Source organism: Natator depressus, chromosome 1 (assembly GCF_965152275.1).
Source record: "Natator depressus isolate rNatDep1 chromosome 1, rNatDep2.hap1, whole genome shotgun sequence".
Lineage (NCBI taxonomy): Eukaryota > Metazoa > Chordata > Testudines > Cheloniidae > Natator > Natator depressus.
The window spans coordinates 194769131-194788086 of record NC_134234.1 but is presented as its reverse complement, the minus strand read 5'-3'; the positions used below and the strand labels follow the sequence as shown (position 1 = coordinate 194788086).

At 41.0% G+C, this 18956-nt stretch overlaps 1 protein-coding gene across 1 annotated transcript in view; it reads left to right on the top strand.

Moving 5' to 3' along the window:
• Positions 1-12246, top strand: part of TMEM45A (transmembrane protein 45A) — a 30671-nt gene extending 18425 nt beyond the window's left edge. Inside the window, exons 2-6 of the mRNA XM_074947229.1 lie at positions 4212-4421; positions 6754-6966; positions 7762-7946; positions 10130-10275; positions 11486-12246. Coding sequence (XP_074803330.1) covers positions 4232-4421; positions 6754-6966; positions 7762-7946; positions 10130-10275; positions 11486-11579 — 828 coding nt within the window. The 5' untranslated portion in view covers positions 4212-4231 and the 3' untranslated portion in view covers positions 11580-12246. The remainder of the gene's footprint in view (positions 1-4211; positions 4422-6753; positions 6967-7761; positions 7947-10129; positions 10276-11485) is intronic.
• The last annotated feature ends 6710 nt before the right edge of the window (positions 12247-18956 follow it).

Genomic DNA, 18956 nt, shown 5'->3' with positions numbered 1-18956 from the left:
CGAGCCTACTGTGTCATAGAGAAGGAGGGCCTGACAGTGAAATGGGCCGTAGACTCTCTCTGATACTATCTCCAGGGAAACCCATTCAAACTCATCACTGACCATGCTGCATTAAGATGGTTAAACACCATGAAGGACACAAACCCCGACTGATGTGCTGGTACCTATCTCTCCAACCCTACGCATTCCAAATTCAGCATTGAATTGGGAAAGCCCACCAGAACACTGACTTCTTTTCCAGGGAAGAGGGGGCATAATTGGATGGCCCCAACTTCCCAGGCTCCATCTTGAGCGGGAGGGTGTGTGGTGGGGTGTACAAACCCCACACTGAGCAACAAGGTCTCAAGGGGTCCATTTTGGGCTCAGCCAGCCCCGCACTGCCTCACCTGCAGCAAATGCTCCATCTGCTGGAGGAATTAAAAGGCAGCGAATTAGCTCAGTTGGCGGGCAGTGCTGAAGGTGAGCGAAGGCCTTGGACTGAGGTGACCCCAGGGGGGGAGACAAGAGAAAGAGGCCCAGGGAGGACAACCTTAAGTAGTCTTAGTTGCCAGGTTTCTGGTAGCTTGGCAGACTGCCTCTTGGCAGTCCAGGGTTGTGGCCATTACCACTAGGCCACGCTTCCCAACCAGACCCTGAGTGGAGACCATTACACACACACTTTGGTGGACAGGATTAGAATTCAAAATGATCTTGACAAATTGGAGAATTGGTCTGAATTCACCAAGATGAAATTCAGTAAAGACAAGTGCAAAGTATTTCACTTAGAAAGGCAAAATCAAGTGCCCAGCTACAAAATGGGGAATAACTGAGTAGGTGGTAGTACTGCATTTGATACGAGATGTCATAAGCATCCCACAGTTATTTCCTGATATTAGTAGAGGGGAGGAAAAATTGTTATATCACATCACTGTGGTAACTTGACAAATGCAGACTTTCTAATGGGGACTTCGGTACTGGATGTGCTTCTCTCATAAAGCTGCCTGGATGGATAGAAAAGGAGGGAGGCCTTAGAATTTCACTACTCTACATCATTTTTAAAAGTGTTTTCGGTTGACTGTCCTCTTTAATGTAACATCCTCCGGGGTTTGATAAACACAGGAAATTACAAGGCATATGATGTAGCAAAGGAATCTGCAGGGAAGGAGAGCTACACGCATATATTGTATCCTCCAACTTGACAGTAGTTTGTATTCTGATCCAGTATAGGATATGTTGTCTCATTTTCTCATTATTAAAAAAAGGTATTAATATAGTACTTCTAAAAACTACTAACAAAGCTTTGTGAATAACCAGGCAGTGTGTTAGCTTCCCTGTGCAGTGTGCCTCTGTGCTGTCTGGGGGAGCATGGATCAGTGTTCACGTCACACTCCCCATCAATACCTGACCCGAGCCGGGGAAGCTAATGATCCAACCAGCGGACCAAATTTGGTGATGAATCCTGGTCACGTGCCACTTGAGGCAAATTGCCCATACACTAAAAAGAAGTGCTGTCTGGCAAACCTAGCCCTGGGACTTGTAACCAGTCCTGTGTACCATATTAGTGCGGTGTGAACAGAGTCAGTGATCCCCAAACTTTTAGCCTTGTGCCCCACCTTACCCCTGGCTGCCCCCTCCCCCAGAGCTGGGGCCGGGACTGGGGCCATGGCTCCGGGGGGGGTGGGGGGGGCAAGGGGGCCGAGACTGGGGCCACAGCTTGGGGCAGGGCTGGTAGCCAGGGCCCTGGGCGCAGGGCCGGCAGCCTGGACCCCAGGTACATGGCCGGGAGCGGAGCCTTGGGTGCGGGGCCAGGAGCAGAGCCAGCAGCTGGGGCTGGTGACACGAGTGGAGCTGGGTGGGGCTCCTTCCCTGCCTCCTGCTGGGGCTGGCCCAGGCCCCAGCCACTTCTTCCCGAATGTTCCTCTGTGCCCCCCAAGGGGGGTGCACCTCACAGTTTGGGGACCTCTGCACTAGAGAATAGTCTGAGTGATGTTTTAACTCTGACTGGAGTTTAATTTAGGTCTTCAAAGGCACAAATGAATGCATGAAACCATAATGTTCCACTTACTGCATGGCTTGTTTCATATCCAGAGGATTTTGAATAACAACTGACTTTTTCAAATCTGCTTAAGAGTATTAAAGCATAATTTACCTGACTGCTCCCTAAGTCTACAAGCCCACATCCTTCCTTCCATTTTGTGCTGTGACACCCAGCTGGGAGGGGTATGACATAACAAGGAGCATGTATGCTGTAGCTGATGAGTATGGATTTTTGTGGGACCTGGAAGATACAGATTTATAGGGGACACATCAATTTAAAGCATAATTCTGTTTGATTTTTTTTTTTTTACGTGACACCTGGCTGTATAACTCAAAGATCAGAGATCATCTATCTTTATGTGTGCTTAGTTTGTTTACTTTGTGCATTTGACAGCACTTATGTGTACTCATTTTCTGTTTCCCCTATTTGGAAAAGTGTGGTTTCCCCCCTTCTTACTTTGAAAGAGAAATATGAATTGTAAATGGGCTATCTGGACATGTTTTAGGGCAGGAAATAACTTTTGCAATGTCAGTCTTCTTATTACCTTGCTTAATAGCTTATTCTTATAGTCTCAGGTGTTATTGACTATGTACTAAATATGGCAGTAACATGCTGATCTGCTTTTGAACCAGACATATTGTAATTGTAACCTTTCTTTAATTGAGGGTTCCTTATGGATTTAATTGCATCTCTAATCCGGTATCTTGCTTTGATGTATGGTGTAGGGTAAGGCTTTGCACCTGCAGTGAATGATGAATAAGACTGAATAAAACATTTCTAATGAATGGCATTCAGTGAGATCAAAACACAGAGAGGGATCTCCTGTCCCCAGAATTTCAGATCGTGTTGGTGCTGCAAAGAGTGTAAAACCAAACTAGCAAGGTACTGCTGAATAGTGGAAAAGATGCATGCATGAGTGAGGAGCTCTTGAATCAGAATCTCTTAAAATTACATAAAAAGAAAAGGAGGACTTGTGGCACCTTAGAGACTAACAATGCATCCGATGAAGTGAGCTGTAGCTCACGAAAGCTTACGCTCAAATAAATTTTAGTCTCTAAGGTGTCACAAGTACTCCTTTTCTTTTTGTGGATACAGACTAACACGGCTGCTACTCTGAAACTTAAAATTACATCTCACTCCCAAACTTGAATGGTTAGGCATTGGTGCTTGTGGTGATCTCTGCTGGGCAGATCAAGAAATGGACTTGCTTTGGCAGACAATGCCACATCTCCCTGTTCTGATAGTTTGGTAATAACTATCTCACAGATCTTTCCTCTATGTTAGACACATTTTTTTACTTCCTTTGTACACACTCCAATGTGATTTCTGTGTGGGTCAGGACTCCTTGTATTTGTTCTAGCCCAGGGGTTCTCTGATGCTCCCACAGGGCAGAACAAATGCTAGTAGGCTGCCTCAAGGATCTCTTCCCTTCCCGTTTGTGACTATGTGGGTCTCCTCCTCTCCACATGCAACTGGGCAACATCCTTGTGACCTCTTCAGCCACTGGTTCCATGAAAAGGTAATATTGGGAAGGTATCTGATGTATTTTTAGCGTGTAATGGAGTTTAGCAGTTGGAAACAAGAAGTAGAGCTGACACTACATGACCAGCCAACATTACATGGGCAGTCAATGTGTACTTTGTGGATCACAGACCACAGCTGGAAAATGGCTGTATAAGGTGGTATTTAAGAAGGAGAAAGGAAAGATTCTAGAGCCTTCGTTTTCTATTTATATCGGATTGACTGCATACGATGGGAATTCTATGATCATTATTGCGAAAGTGAAAAATCTAATCCATATTTGCTCCAAAATCTGCTGACCTGAATGGCATAGCTGTTTTAGTATTCACTAGTGGGTGGCAGGGGGGCAGAAATGGGCTCTAAGCATTTATACTATCTTTCACTGATCTCTTTGCCAGTATAATCTCGACACCTGGAATGTTGTGTGTAACTTTTTTTGTCTTAGAGCGACCTGTCCTTCTCATTTTGCAAAATTATGTAAACTTGTAAGACTCGGGCTAGGATTTTTAAAGCAGCCTAAGGGAATTAGGCACCCAAATACCACTGAAATTCAGTGGTATTTGGACAACTAACTCCTTTAGGATCCTTTGAAAATTGAAGCCTACATATATCAAATTATAACTGATAGTCTTCCTAGAAATACCTTACTCAGCGATCTGTGTTTCTCTTCAAGTTTTTGCATTATAGAGAGACATGGGCAATTTCAAAGGTCATGCTCTGCCTGGAAGTTTTTTCCTCCTCTTTGGCTTGTGGTGGTCAGTGAAGTACCCGCTAAAGTATGTCTGTCGAAAGAACAAGAACGCTTGTTACCTTGGTTCCAGGGCAGGATTTCAGCGCTTGGAATTTATTGAGGGGATCGTCAAAGCAGTATTTGCCCTGATTGGTAAGTCAGACTCTGATTTTAAAGAGAGAATAAAAAGACGAGGGCTATGCTAGTTAATATTTTTATCTTTTAAAATTATCTATTTACTGTCAGTTTTATTATAGAGCTGGTCGTTGTTTTAAAAAAAGAAACTAAAGCTTATGAATTAATATCATAATAACAGTGAGGGTGATTAACCATTAGAACAAACTACCAAGGGAAGTGGTGGATTCTCCACCTCTTGATGTCTTCAGATCAAGACTGGAGGCCTTTCTAGAAAATATGCTTTAGCCAAACACAAATTATTGGGCTCATACAGGGGTAACTGGGTGAAACTCCATGGCCTCTGGAAGACATATATACAGAGGTCTGACTAGAGGATCTAATGGTCCCTTCTGGCCTTATAGTCTATGAATAACTGGAATCACATTCAGTCATTCCATACTTAAGGTTGTAACATGTTTCCTGTCTAAAGCTGAATTTTGAAGCCCCTTTAAGATCCGCACACTCTCACACATATCAGTTTGCCAATTCAGGGGTTGGGATAGAGGTTGTGGTGCAAATGTGTGGTCATTGACCTGGGGCTCTCATGTGCAAACTGGCAACTGCAGGCAGGGTGGGCAGTGCTTGCTCTTTTTGAATGTACTTCATTATGATTTCTGCCCATTGCTGTGAGTGCCTACCAGCTTTCAGATGTCACTGGCTTCCACTGAATTATTAATATAACATGTGAATATAGAATGCTGTCTACCAATGCATCCGATGAAGTGAGCTGTAGCTCACGAAAGCTTATGCTCAAATAAATTTGTTAGTCTCTAAGGTGCCACAAGTCCTCCTTTTCTTTTTGTGTCTACCTGGTGAAACTCAGAAGTGAAAATATCTACCCTTTTTTAAAAGAACCAAACCTTCTGAGAGCAGAATCACTACCTGAGATTGCCACTTCGCATTCTGTTATGAGATGGCTTAGAAACAAAGCACAATAAAAGCCAGACCGATGGCTTAGTGGACTAAGCAGCTGATTTGAAACCTTTGCCTCGTTCAAATCACAGCACAGTCTAATATAGCAGTTTTCCCTTAGGAAGCAGGTAACTTGAGTATTTGGGAGCTCACTGTGTGTGGTCTCAAGACTTAGATATTGAAATGGGGCCACAATGTTACTTTTAGCTATTTGCTTTGTAGGGATAGTAAAGATTCCATGGTATTTCTAATAAGACATGGGCTTTGTCCTCTTCTGCTCTGTCACAGTCTCCTTCCTGCTTGTCCCCACACTCCACATCTCCAGTTGGCTACTGCCTTCCACCCCAGAGATGGCTGCACTTCAGTGAAGCTGTATGTACAGTACATAATTTGAGATACTCTGAGAGCAAATATGTACAATTATATATTATCCCCTTACAGAAAAATTCTCTTCAGATCCACCGTGAGATCTGTAGAGCTGATATTATGTTGGAATGCAAAATACTAAATCAGTGCTTTCTTTTTTGCTGCAGCAATGTATTGTTTTACTGTATTGTAACTTACCTCTCAGTCCAAAGAGTGGAGAGGAAAGACTGAGGGAGAAGGAATGAAAGCGCCAGTGTTGGAATACGTGGATGTGTATGGCACTGAAACAAATTTGGAAAAAATGTGCATTTGCCCCTTAATATAACAACTTGTCTCCTGTAGGGGGATAGTGGGATCCATTGTGCTGCATATAATCTTCAGTTTAAAATATGTATTTACATGTATAGAGTGTCTCAGCACAAAGTGCTTCACAAACTACCATGTACACTCAAAATATCACTCAAATGCAGCCTTCACTGGGATGGAGGGTTGTAGCTACATAACTGTGTTCGGGCGGGAGGGGCTGTCCAAAAAAAGCAGCGTAAATCCCTACGTTTAGCAAAAAGTCCCCTTGGAGCTTTAATGCCCATGCACAGCAGAGAGGGACCCTTGCCTTTAAGGCATCATAGGAAAGATCCCCAGGAAGTCAACTAATTGGCATACCAATGTATGTACTGCGGAGGGGTGAAAGGCTAAAGTGTCCCTGCTGGGACTTGAACTTGTGGTTCTAATCTAAGGAATTAAGAGATGTTAAACCCATTCTTAAGCCACTGTGTATCCAGAGAAAAAGATTGTTAAAGATTTAGTCAGATGATCACAGACAATAGCAAATGTTTGATTAGAAAGCAACATAAAGTGGTGATCTGCACTGTTAATGGCTGCATGATACCAGGACAATAGCAGGACTGGCCTGCTGCTGCTGCTGAGTAAAGTACTGTCTTTACTGAATGGCTAAAGACTTAAAATCCGTCTGTGCCCTAATTAAGCTCCAGGATAGCCACCAATGCTTCCCCTGTTATTTCATATGCAGGTATGCTAGCTGAGCAGTTTGTTCCTGATGGGCCTCATCTGAAGTTGTATAATTATGAGGAAAAACACTGGGATCACTTGATGAACTGGCAGCATGCCACCATGTATCTCTTCTACAGCATCTCAGGGCTGGTTGACATTGTGGCTCATGGCACCAATGCATTGCCAGTGGCCTTGGATAGGATGATGCTTTCATTAGCAGTTTTCATTGAAGGTGAGTTTACTTGTGTGTTCAGAACCTGGAGGAAAATAAGGAGCCAATCAACCAAATATATTATTATGTATTATTATTAAAGAAGCAATTATTTGGACTGAAACTGAAGCCTAAGGGAGTTAAGTTCCCAAATTTTAATAGGAGTTGGGCACTTAACTCCCTTAAGCTCCTTTGAAAAATCTCAGCCTTGATCTGTCTAGATTTTAACTAAGTGTACAGAAAACGAAATGAGTGTATTATAGCATCACCTTTGTTACACTTTAGAGACAGTTTAGTAACATTTTATGTTAATCCCATTTTTAATTAAGGATTATAGGGCAAATCCCCTCCCTGTTTCCCAGTCAGAGTAGTGGGCTGGGCTTTGGGGAGAGTCACAGAGGAAATGTGGTGAGGAATCAACACCCTTTTCCTGCTGTCCTCCAAACTGGCTGCACCCAGCCTCAGTGTTATATGGTGTTCTGACTATATAACTGTAACCTGATTATAAAAGCATGTATGTATGTACAATTACATGTCTCCCCCTCTCCCTCCTTTTGTGTCTGCTTCCGTTTTATAATACAAAGGGGCCTAATCCCGATTGGGGCCTCTGGGTGCTACCATAATATAAATATTAACTTTGTGCATTCCTAAGCTTAACTCACTTTGGAATAAACATTTTAAAGGGAGCTTGATACAGAAGGAACAGTTCACAGTTTCTAGTGGGAGATTAGGGGAATTGTTGGGCATCATTAAAACAAATGCCTGGTGTTGTACTATTCTCTCTTAAAAGATTGATCAGTTCCTATGTTGTCACAGGTTTTCTCTTTTATTACCACATACATGGGCGAGCCATGCTGGATTTTCATGTTCATCAGTTACTTTTAGTGGCTATCTTTGGAGCAGCCTTTTGCATATTTCTGGAAGTCTTCTTCCGTGGCAGCATTGTCCTTGAGATGCTCCGGACGAGTCTCTGCATTCTGCAAGGTAGCTGGCTCTGGCAGGTGAGTCAATGTTTCCAGCTATTAGGATTCCCTCCTTTGACTGTAATACTTGCTTTAGCCCTTTGCTGCTTCTTCATTGGCATGCTGGTATTTCAGATGTGACCTACTATGCATTTACACAGTGCCTTTTATGCACAGATCTCAAACCACTCATAAATAACGACTAATCCTGAATTTCCCTGCAAGGATATAGAAATGCTTAGTACACATTTTACAGATGGGGAAGCCATTTTACCAGTACATCTCTTTTCCCAAGGCCAGACATTGACTCAATGAGTGAACTAAGAATAGAACCCAGGAGTTCAGCTTCAGTCCTTTGCTGTAATGACTAGACAGTCCCAACCCTAGAAAATACTGTATGAACTATGTAAACCAACAGTTACGTAGTGGTGCTACATGAATGCAATGTTTTTTACAGACAAAGTTAGTCCACAATTCAGAAAATCTGCAGGAAAATTAATAAGTAAATGCTCATCAAAGCACAGTCAAGGTACAAGATGGAGGAAAGGCCATGTGAACAATTAATTGGCATTGCTGTAAAGAGGAAGGAAAGGGAGAAGTATCTTGAATGTGTTGGATTGGTCCCATCTCTCTGTTTCCTAAAAAACATCTCAAGTGATCACTCTAAATCCTGATTCATCACTCCAAGCACAGCTTGCCAGTTTCAAAACTTTGGCAGTGGAACAGGTAAAACAAGTGCCCCAAACTTTAATACTTCAGCAATATGGGCACTAGCATCAGTCACTAGCATTACCTCTTAAAAGTCTAATAGACATTCCTGTCACCATTCTGTCATTCCATATACTTAGTTGGTGTTTAGTAGCCATACACCAGTTAATTTGCTACTCTCAGGACAGTGTACTCGTGTGAGAAATGGTAAATACTCATTGCATAAATCACTGCTGTCTAACAACAGAAGTAGAATATCAGCAGTCTTATGCTGGAGAACTGTGGTTGCTACAGTAACTTTTCTTTCCACTATGTCTAGACTGGCTTCCTTTTTTTTTTTTTAAACATGTTGGCCGGACATGGTGCATGAAAATGTGCGGGGCTTCCTTAGAAGAACTAGACATTTAGCACCAAATCAAATATTTAAACACTTGCACTAGCAAAAAAAACCTCTTCAGTTGCAAACTTTTCCATAATTGAGCTCAAGAAAAACGTCCAGTGTCTCAGAACTTACTACTGTGTTTTGTTGCTCCGTGAGTTTTCTCTCTTGACTAAAAAGTTTCACGACGGAATAGTTGGATGTAGTCACTTAGCTTTCCTTGCCTATCTTGTCCTAGACAAGGCAACACAAGGAATTAAATAGAAAAACAGAAGAGTTCTCAGATACAAGGGTGGCTTTTTTCACACTTTTCTGACATTTGCATGACAGACATGAATTCTTTGTGTGGATCGAATGCCACATACTGGCTGCTGAGTGGGAAATTTGTACAAGATGAGCGAGCTTTCCTTTTGTATCGCCAATGCCTTGATTCATCAGATTCTCTGCAGATGAAGCAAAATACAGTCAATCCACCTCAAATGTTCTCAGCCAGACTGTTGAGAGCTGATGCTAGAGGGGACTAGATAGTACTGGTTCCTTAGGCTGTTTAAGTGAAACCCTGCTCAACAGTAGCAGTAGCTAGCATCTGATGGCTGTTGCTCCTAATAGACTGGCGTCCATGCCTCAAAAAAAGGTCACCATCATAAGGGGCACTAGCTTGGATAAGTGTGTTAAATTTTTGTAATATTTTGGAAAGAAATCTCACTTGCTGTCTATAGAACACATACAGTTCTTATTAGTCTTTACTGATTTAATAAAAAGTGACGCTGAAACTATGAAAATATGTAAGTTAAAGTCCCCTCTCTTGAAATGAATAAATTAAAATCCAACCATTATTGTTTGCAATGTAACCTGATTATTGTCCCCATCCCGCAACAGAAGCTTATTAATAACCAGGCTTTTGAAGAAGGGGGAGTGCAATAAGGGCTAGTATTTGTGCAGTTTTAGAAATAATCTAATTTAAGTATGATGCTGTAAAATTGTTTTGTTATAATGTTCTTAGATGTAATCTTCAATACACTTAAAAACAATCCTCAGACGTTTGCCATACGACCTATGCCCGACATATAATGCATGGTATGGCTCAGAACAAATGTCAAATGAATGTTATTAAATAAATTTAATTTAATTACAGATTGGTTTTGTACTTTATCCTCCAAATGGGAGACTGGAATGGAACCAAATGGATCACAATAATACGATGTTCTTGACAATGTGCTATTGCTGGCATTATGCCTTTGCTTTTCTTATACTTGCAGTGAATTACACTATTGTCAGCTGGTAAGTTAACTACAGAACTAAAATTTTGGAGAACCATGTGTCAGTTGCAGCATGAGTGTAAGACTTTAGGCTCATGGGATAAAATCCTTCCCCGTCCCCCCGTCCCCGCCCCGATAAAATAAAGATAGGCTTTGCTCATTCACGGCCATTACGTAACTGATCATTCCAGTGAAAGGGAAAATAAGTACTTTGTGAACAGAATGGTATTTCACCACTGTTAACTGGCATCTCATGTAAATTGAGCTACTTTTGACATTGTTTAGAATTGCATTACAAAAATGAGAGCTGGAAAATGCCTTCTAAATCAGTGGTTCTTAACCTTTCAAGACTACTGTACCCCTTTCAGGAGTCTGATTTGTCCTTGGTACCCCAAGTTTCACCTCCACTTAAAAACTATTTGCTTACAAAATCATAAAAAGACAAAATGTGTCACAGCACACTATTTCTGAAAAATTGCTTACTTTCTCATTCTGGCTGTATGAAATTTTAGTTTGTATTGACTTTGCTGGTGCTTTTTATGTAGCCTGTTGTAAAACTAGGCAAATATCTAGATGAGTTGATGTACCCCGAAAGACCTCTGCGTACCCCCAGGGATACGCGTACCCCTAGTTGAGAACCACAGTTCCAGATCTCTGAGAGTCAAGATAGGGGCAGTCCCTACAGTGTGGTGACAGATAGTGCTTGTCTGTGCCAGTTGTAAATGGCTCAAGACAGATGGCTAGTACCACTTCATTTGGAGACTATTGCACAGACCAAACAGACTTGTTAATATTTTCTCCTGACTAAATTTTCTTTTGGCCAGTTTTATCCCATTATTCCTAACTATAGCCATGTGCCTGGTCTCACAGTGTTTAATCTGACAAAACCCCCACTTAAGTCCTGATTTTCTGTGGAATGGTATATTGAAGGAATCAGGCTTGATCACTGTGACAGCAATGTCTAGCCCATCTACCTGTTGTATCATCTTCCTTGATGTTTGTACCCTTTTCCATTCTTGCAGGCAATTATATCCCTGCTTGGTCATCCTTTGGCCATATTTAGTTCTTCCAGTTTTTCCTCATAAATCAGTCATTTTGGCTCCTTGATGGTAAAAATGATTAACTTTGTGTCCCCTGTAACAATAACCAGATCAGCATTTGACTCATTGTTTAGGTTAGAATGTAAAATTATGTGGCAAACCTCTTCTTTTCTTTCCCCCCACTGTCTCCAGGGTAGTTCGTTCAAAGATTAAACAGGCCCAGTCCGTGGAGATGGGATTACTGAAAACAACTGAACGAGATCAGGAATCAGAAGACGAAATCTAGTTTTGTATAAATTCTGTTTTACCACTTTGTCTTCTTCACCATTAAGATAATTTTTACCTCATTTCTAGACTAGTTTACCATCTTGTTTGTTCTTCATATAACTCGCTATGCAAGTATCATCCATAAAGTACTGTATACTTACTTCTACATAATTAGATTCTTATTTGCAGAGTGTAGGCCTGATATTAATTTGTGGTGTTTCCGTTAGTACATTGTTCATCACATGCTTTAGTGGAAAAATATTTTCCTATTAGCTGAACTTAGATTGGATGGGGTGACATTGTCAAGTAAAAATCAATTCAGCCCATTAATAGCTGAGCAACATGTTCTCCTCCTGCTGTTGGAGAAACTGGTAAATTTCCAAATATAAATATGTCAAAAAAGCTAAATTTGCTGAATTGCCAGCCATGTACATAAAATAACTGTACAGAACTTTAAAACAATGGAATAAGCACATTATTGATGGAGACCTACATCTGCATTGTCAAGTATATTGAAGGATATCTTTGCTTGTAGTTTCAAATGAAATTGCAAAAAACTGCAAATTGCAAACCCATGTAGCATTTATCTACACAGTCTATCCTTTGTTCGTTACAATATGTGCTCTACCAGATTTCTGCAAGGAGATCAAATAAGTGTAGAAATGACCACGGGGATTGCTCATCATGAGGGGAAGTTACTCATTGCAGTGACTTGACACTCCTATCACCCCTGCGCTTTGACAAGCAGTACATTGACCCTACTTTACAGCCAGGGGCATTGGAACAATTTTTATAGTGGGGGTGCTGAAAGCCTTTGAACAAAACTGTAAACCCTGTATATGATGGAAACCTTACATTAAGTTGGGGGTGGGGGGTGCTGCAGCACTGCCAGCATCCTTAGTTCCACATCCCTGTTCACAGCAAGTATAGCAGCCTTTTATAGAAAGGCTACTGTGTGTCAAACAGAGCAACATCAGGCGTCCAAGTTAACTCTGTACCCTAAATTCAGCTCCTTTTCCATACTGCAATCTAGTGGGATTTCAGTAAGGCACTGGGGCAGTCACATGACTGGATGCAGTGCACAAATCCACATGCTGTGCTCAGCAATGGCAGCATATGTGCTTGGATGCAGTCTGCAGCTGAGGGACCTGATCTGATCTCTGTGCACTCTCTTGGAGGATGTTGATCATTGTAGAACAGAATGCGGTATGGACACATGCACACAGTGATCATTTTAAAATCAACTCCGCAGGCTTCTTTGTGCATTTCTGAATGTATAGTAATTTGTATTGTACAAATGATTCTGTGAGGTGCCAGGTTTCTTCCACTCCTGCTGCAGTAAGGATACATTCCAATATGAATTGTAGGATTAGGAAATGACTAATACATGGCAAAGAACATTAGTGAGCCTTATTGCATGGAAGCATACTGCCCCCAGGGGGTTCAATACTTGAAGTACATCTGTAACACAACTCATTCTTCAAAAAGCCTATAGTAGTAATTGGTCATGACTGGACATCTGCCATTCAGCAACAATTACTCCTGGGAGAATTCGGCACCAAAAAATTAAAAATTCTGTTCACAATATTTTAAAATTCTGCATATTTTATTTGTCAAAATAATGCAATATAATCACTCTGGTTCCAATTGTTTTGGTAATTTATTTAAACTGCAATATAATGGATAGAGAATGGGAGTGGGGAACAGATCCCCTTGCCTAATAGTAATGTAGCTAGGTTTGACCCTTTATTTCAAGTCAACAAATATATGCAGCCATATGCTCAGTGTTACAACTTAGGCAAATGAAGACCAAGTAAGGGCAGGGGAATCAAACTCACAATTTATGCTGGCTACTGACCATCTCTGAAAGGTCAGTAGCCAACAGTTCATGGAGCACATTGTGATAGGAAATTTTTTCAGTCCAAAAATTTAGACCAGTTCTAATTACTAAAGCACCATCAGCATTTATAAGGCCATACTGTCTTTTATCCTGGGCACTCTGGCAATGTAAAGAAGCCTTAACACTTTTACTCCTGTTTTATACTCCTGGGGAAATTCACAAAGACAGTGGGAACACTAAGCAGGCAGGCTGCTACATTCCCCTCTGCCTGAGGGGACAGAGCCTGCCCCACGCCTACCTCCTCAGAAACACCCCGAAGCCTGCCCCTCCATGCTGAGCATGCTGCAATAGCGAGTGAGAGGGACAGAGTCTCCCTCTCACGCGCATCCCCCTCCCGGCAGTGATTTACGTCTCTACCGGCTGCCCAAACTGACCTGCCTGCACTGCTGGGAACGGGCACATGACCGCTCTTGTGGCTTCCCTACCAGAAGTCATTTTTCTGTGGAGAAGCAAAGAAATCTGCAGGGGACATGAATTCTGTGCACACACAGTGACGCAAAATTCCCCCAGGAGTAAACAGTTGCTGTTATTGTAGGTTCCACTGCCAGAGAAGTGAGTACAATAGGAATTCTGAAGGCAGTGATACACAGCAGCCATCAACTGTAGGGCAGTTACTCTGCAAAAGGAGCCTCTTGCTTTCAGAATACATCCTTTTAAAATATTAATATTTATATATTATACACATTGCATTTAAAAACAGGATGTTGCACAGTAATGTAATGTAATGTAAAAATTCCAGTTGCACAGTAATGTAATGTAAAAATTCCAGCCCACTGGGTCTGAAACTAGAGACATACTTTTTTTTCTCGTAGTGCTCTCATGTTTTCATCAGACACTCCAAGGCAAGATCCCAGTTCTGCAGTCCTTATGTAAGCAGTCACACTCACTGATGAAGGTGAGTAAGGGCGGCAGGATCTGGACCTAAATTTGTGTGCTTCATCTGAATTTATCCTTGTCCCTTTGATATAAAGCAGAAAAAAGTATAGCTTAAATAAAGCTAATTACAGTAAGCCTATATAAAACTATTATTTAAAGTAGTTTATAGCTGTAAGGAAACCCAAGAATAAGGAGAAAAGCTCAAGACCCTTTACCTATAGCTACTTTATCTTTAAATGCACACAAATACACTATAGGCTAAATTTTTCAGGGAATCTTTCCTTCAGTTGCCAGTTCTTTAAAGGTTGGAGCTGGTCACTTTAGAATTTCCGGCTTTTCAGAGCTTTTCTAATATAAGCTACATTTTAAAATCTTTAACTCTGGCCTAAATTTAAAAATGGTGCACATGTTAAATTTGACTGTTAAGCACTTTGCTCAGGTACAGCACAGGCAGCAGCAATGCAAGCTTTCTCATTGCCCTGCCAATAACAATACTTAGTACTGTAAAACTGTTAATGTGCCTCAAGCCCTGATATGAAGGGACCATGTAAGCAGGAGAAGAGGGCAGTAACTCACTGAGCACTGGAAACGTTAAAGGATGCAGTTTGCTTGGAGTATTTTTTTCAATATAAAAGGTTTTAGATGGTCACTTTGAATTACTTCTGGTCCCCACCAAGTATCTTGCTACTTGTCACTAGATCTGAGAATAATTATTGATTGTTAATAAATATGAACCTGAAACAAAACCTTGGAACAGAACACTCCCAAACTTTCCATTTAAATTCTTATACTACCCATCACTGTGAGATGGGAAAGTTTAGATCCAGATCCAAACTTCACAGTTGGTATCCATTGCTAAATAATCATTTGTTCTTCTGTAGTGCCTTTCACTGGAGGCTTTTGCAACTCTTTGCAAACCTTAATGAAGTCTGCTTCACAATACTCCTGTGAGTTAGGTATCATTGCTCCCATTTTATATATGGGCATTTCCATATCAGCAGGGCTTAGTCATACTGCAGTCCATGACATTACCTTCATAGTGCAGTTGAAACTCAGAAGGAAGTGATACCTACCCCACTCTGCAAATCTAGGATTTTTGTGGTACTCGAAGGGCCATATTCTCCCATTAATTACACTAGTGGAGCCTCATGAAAATAAAATTTTCTGCAGGCATAAATGAAGGCAGCTCCATTGAGTTCAAAAGAATTTTGTCTGTTTACACCAGCAGAAGATTTGGCTCAGTGTGGTTGTCATTGAACCAGAGACAATGACCATAATACAAAAAATTGCCCATAGGGCAGCCTGGGGTTGAACTCAAGGTGCTAACTAGAGTTAAAAGCAGCATTGCTGTGTCTTAATTGCTATTCTAACCTGAGTTATCCAATGTGGATTAGCTAACCAAATGAAGAATACACTTTTTTGGAGGGGCAGTGTAGACATACGCTAAAAGTGGATGCCTCTTTGCTCCTCCTTTCCCTGTCTCAGCCCTAGAATTCTGACACTGAACTCTTGGAATTACCGGAGTTCAGGTAATTAAACCCTGGCATAATTCCATCAGTGGTGATAATGCCATAGGTTGTTGTGAGGCAAAAATCAGATATGATTCACAATCTGCTGAGAAGGGACATGTACAGCTCCCTGTGCTAGATTTAGTGAGTGATCCATACAGGTGTCTGAGAATTGGATGACCAAGTTTGCTGGGTACATTTTGTCTGTTTTAGGCAGATAGAAATCTCCAGAAATGACACTTCCAGAATTCCAATTTAGAAGTTAGAAGTCAACACTTTTTGTGACTAATCCTATCATTTATTTTATGCACAAAATACCTCCTTTTACTAAAGATGGCATTACAAAGAGGCAAAATAAAAACAGATTTTAAAGTGTTCAGGATGTTCAATAATTTTCCCTCCAAGTTTTTCCTCCCCTATCTCATGCTGTCTTTACCAAATCTGTCTTGTAGACAAGCTTCTAACTCTACTGTAAAGATGGAACTGAATTTATACCCTACCTCTCAACAAATACAAGCATTGGCATATGTTGGAATCTGAACCTTAATATCAAGGCTGACACGAACTCTGTAATGGACCAAATCAAAACCGCAGAGCTGAATACACCCACACCCCAAACCTTAAAATGTTCAAAATCCAGATCTGAATCTTTCAGCTCAGGCCCATCTCTACTCTAAAGCTAGTAACTTACTGGCTGCTCATGGTTCATTGTGAGTAGTTTTTAACACATAAGGCTTGATCCTACTAAGTGGTGAGACCTCAACATCCACTGACTTAAGGTGAGAATGATAAATATTATTTCAGTGATGCTTTTGTCTCTTTACCTCACAAATACTGCAGTATAACACCTACTTTCAAATGATAAGAAAAATAAGAAACTAACTTCAATACATGCACAATTATTTGATGATTTAAATGTCTCAAATTTGGAGACACATGGAAAAAACAGATGCTAAAGCCTCAAATTTTAAGACTTCTTGAATTTCTGTACAAATGTCTGGTATTAAAATGATCAAATACAAGTAAAAGCAAAGAGAAAACTGTAATATATTTACAGTATCTATAATATAAAAAGGTGCAGTCACTTTCTCAAACTGTCTAGTATTGTTGTAATAGCAAAAGGAAAGAAACCAAGCAGTATATTTTTAGGAAGAATTTTTTTTTAAAGCAGACAGATTCATCGGGTGTCTTCAAAGGCTGTTCCTGATTGGTTATGGTTATGTTAACACTACTCTCTGTTAACACTAAAGAAATATGACCTTTGGCATTCCTTTATCAATAGTTTCTGTCTGAATGCAGGGAAGGGATGGAAGTATGCCGGGTTTACACACATACCATTTGAAAAATATAGTGCTTTAATGAAACCTTAAGTTATTGTTAAATATTGGTGCCTTTAAAAAAAAACACAATAGTTCATAACAAACAAGACGTGCCTGTAATTTTATTTAAATAAAACTGATTTATGCATTGCTGAAGTCTGTCATCTCTTCAGTGGAAAGGCTTGACTGCATAGAGGAGTGTGTGTTTTTACAAGTCTGGTGCCCTCTGAGGACAGAGTTGATTGACTGGCAACTTCCTCAATGCCAGTTCTGCCTTGATGTCCAGTTTACTTTCCTTGCTGTTCACAGGGATGAAAGAAGGCATTTTGGAGGCAGTGCCACTGGGTCTGTACAAAGCACAAATCCACAAGAGCCAAATACCATGTTAGAGGGGAATGGCAGGCTATGTGTTCTCCTTTCCTGCTCATACCATGCAGCCAGCCAGCAAGGCCACCCAAGCTGAAGACCTTTCGTCACGTGTTGGAACTGAGGATTCCTTTGCTACTGTGCTTCCAAGTACACACTTTGGCATTTCTCCTGTTATCAACGTCAAATACTAAAAATCATAGAATCATAGAACTGGAAGGGACCTCGAGAGGTCATATAGTACCGTGCCCTGCACTCATGGCAGGACTAAGTATTATCTAGTATTATTCCTGACGGGTGATTGTCTAACCTGCTCTTAAAAATCTCCAACGATGGAGATTCCACAACCTTTCCCTAGGTTATTCCAGTGCTTAGCCACCCTGACAGGAAGTTTTTCCTAATGTCCAACCTAAACCTCCCTTGCTGCAATTTAAGCCCATAGCTTCTTGTCCTATCCTCAGAGGTTAAGAAAAACAATTTTTATCCCTCCTCATTGTAACAACCTTTTATGTGCTTGAAAACTGTTATCCTGTCCCCTCTCAGTCTTCTCTTTTCCAGACTAAACAAACCCAATTTTTACGATCTTCCCTCAATAGATCATGTTTTCTAGACCTTTAATCATTTATGTTGCTCTTCTCTGGACTCTCTCCAATTTGTCCCCTTCCTTCCTGAAATGTGGCACCCAGAACTGGACACAATACTCCAGTTGAGGCCTAGTCAGCGCAGAATAGAGCAGAAGAATTACTTCTCATGTTTTGCTTACAACATTCCTGCTAATACATCCCAGAATGGTGTTTGCTTTTTTTTCCAACAGCGTTACACTGTTGACTCATATTTAGCTTGTGGTTCACTATGACCCCCAGATCCCTTTCTGCAATACTACTTCCTAGGCAATCATTTCCCATTTTGTATGTGTGCAACTGATTGTTCCTTCCTAAGTGGAGTACTTTGCATTTTTCCTTATTGAATTTCATCCTATTTACTTCAGACCATTTCTCCAGTTTGTTCAGATCATTTTGAATTATAATCCTATCGTCCAAAGCACTTGCAACCCCTTCCAGCTTGGTATCGTCCGCAGACTTTATAAGTGTACTCAGTATGCCATTATCTAAACCATTGATGAAGAACAGAACCGGACCCAGAAATGATCCCTGCGAGGTTATCCTTCCAGCATGACTGTGAACCACTGATAACTACTCTCTGGGAATGGTTTTCCAACCAGTTTTGCACCCACCTTATAGTAGCTCCATCTAGGTTGCATTTCCCTAGTTTGTGTACGACAGTCATGCGAGACAGTATCAAAAGCATTCCTAAAGTCAAGATATACCACGTCTACCACTTCCCCCCTATTCACAAGGCTTGTTACCCTGTCAAAGAAAAATATCAGGTTGGTTTGACATGATTTGTTTTTGATAAATCCATGCTGA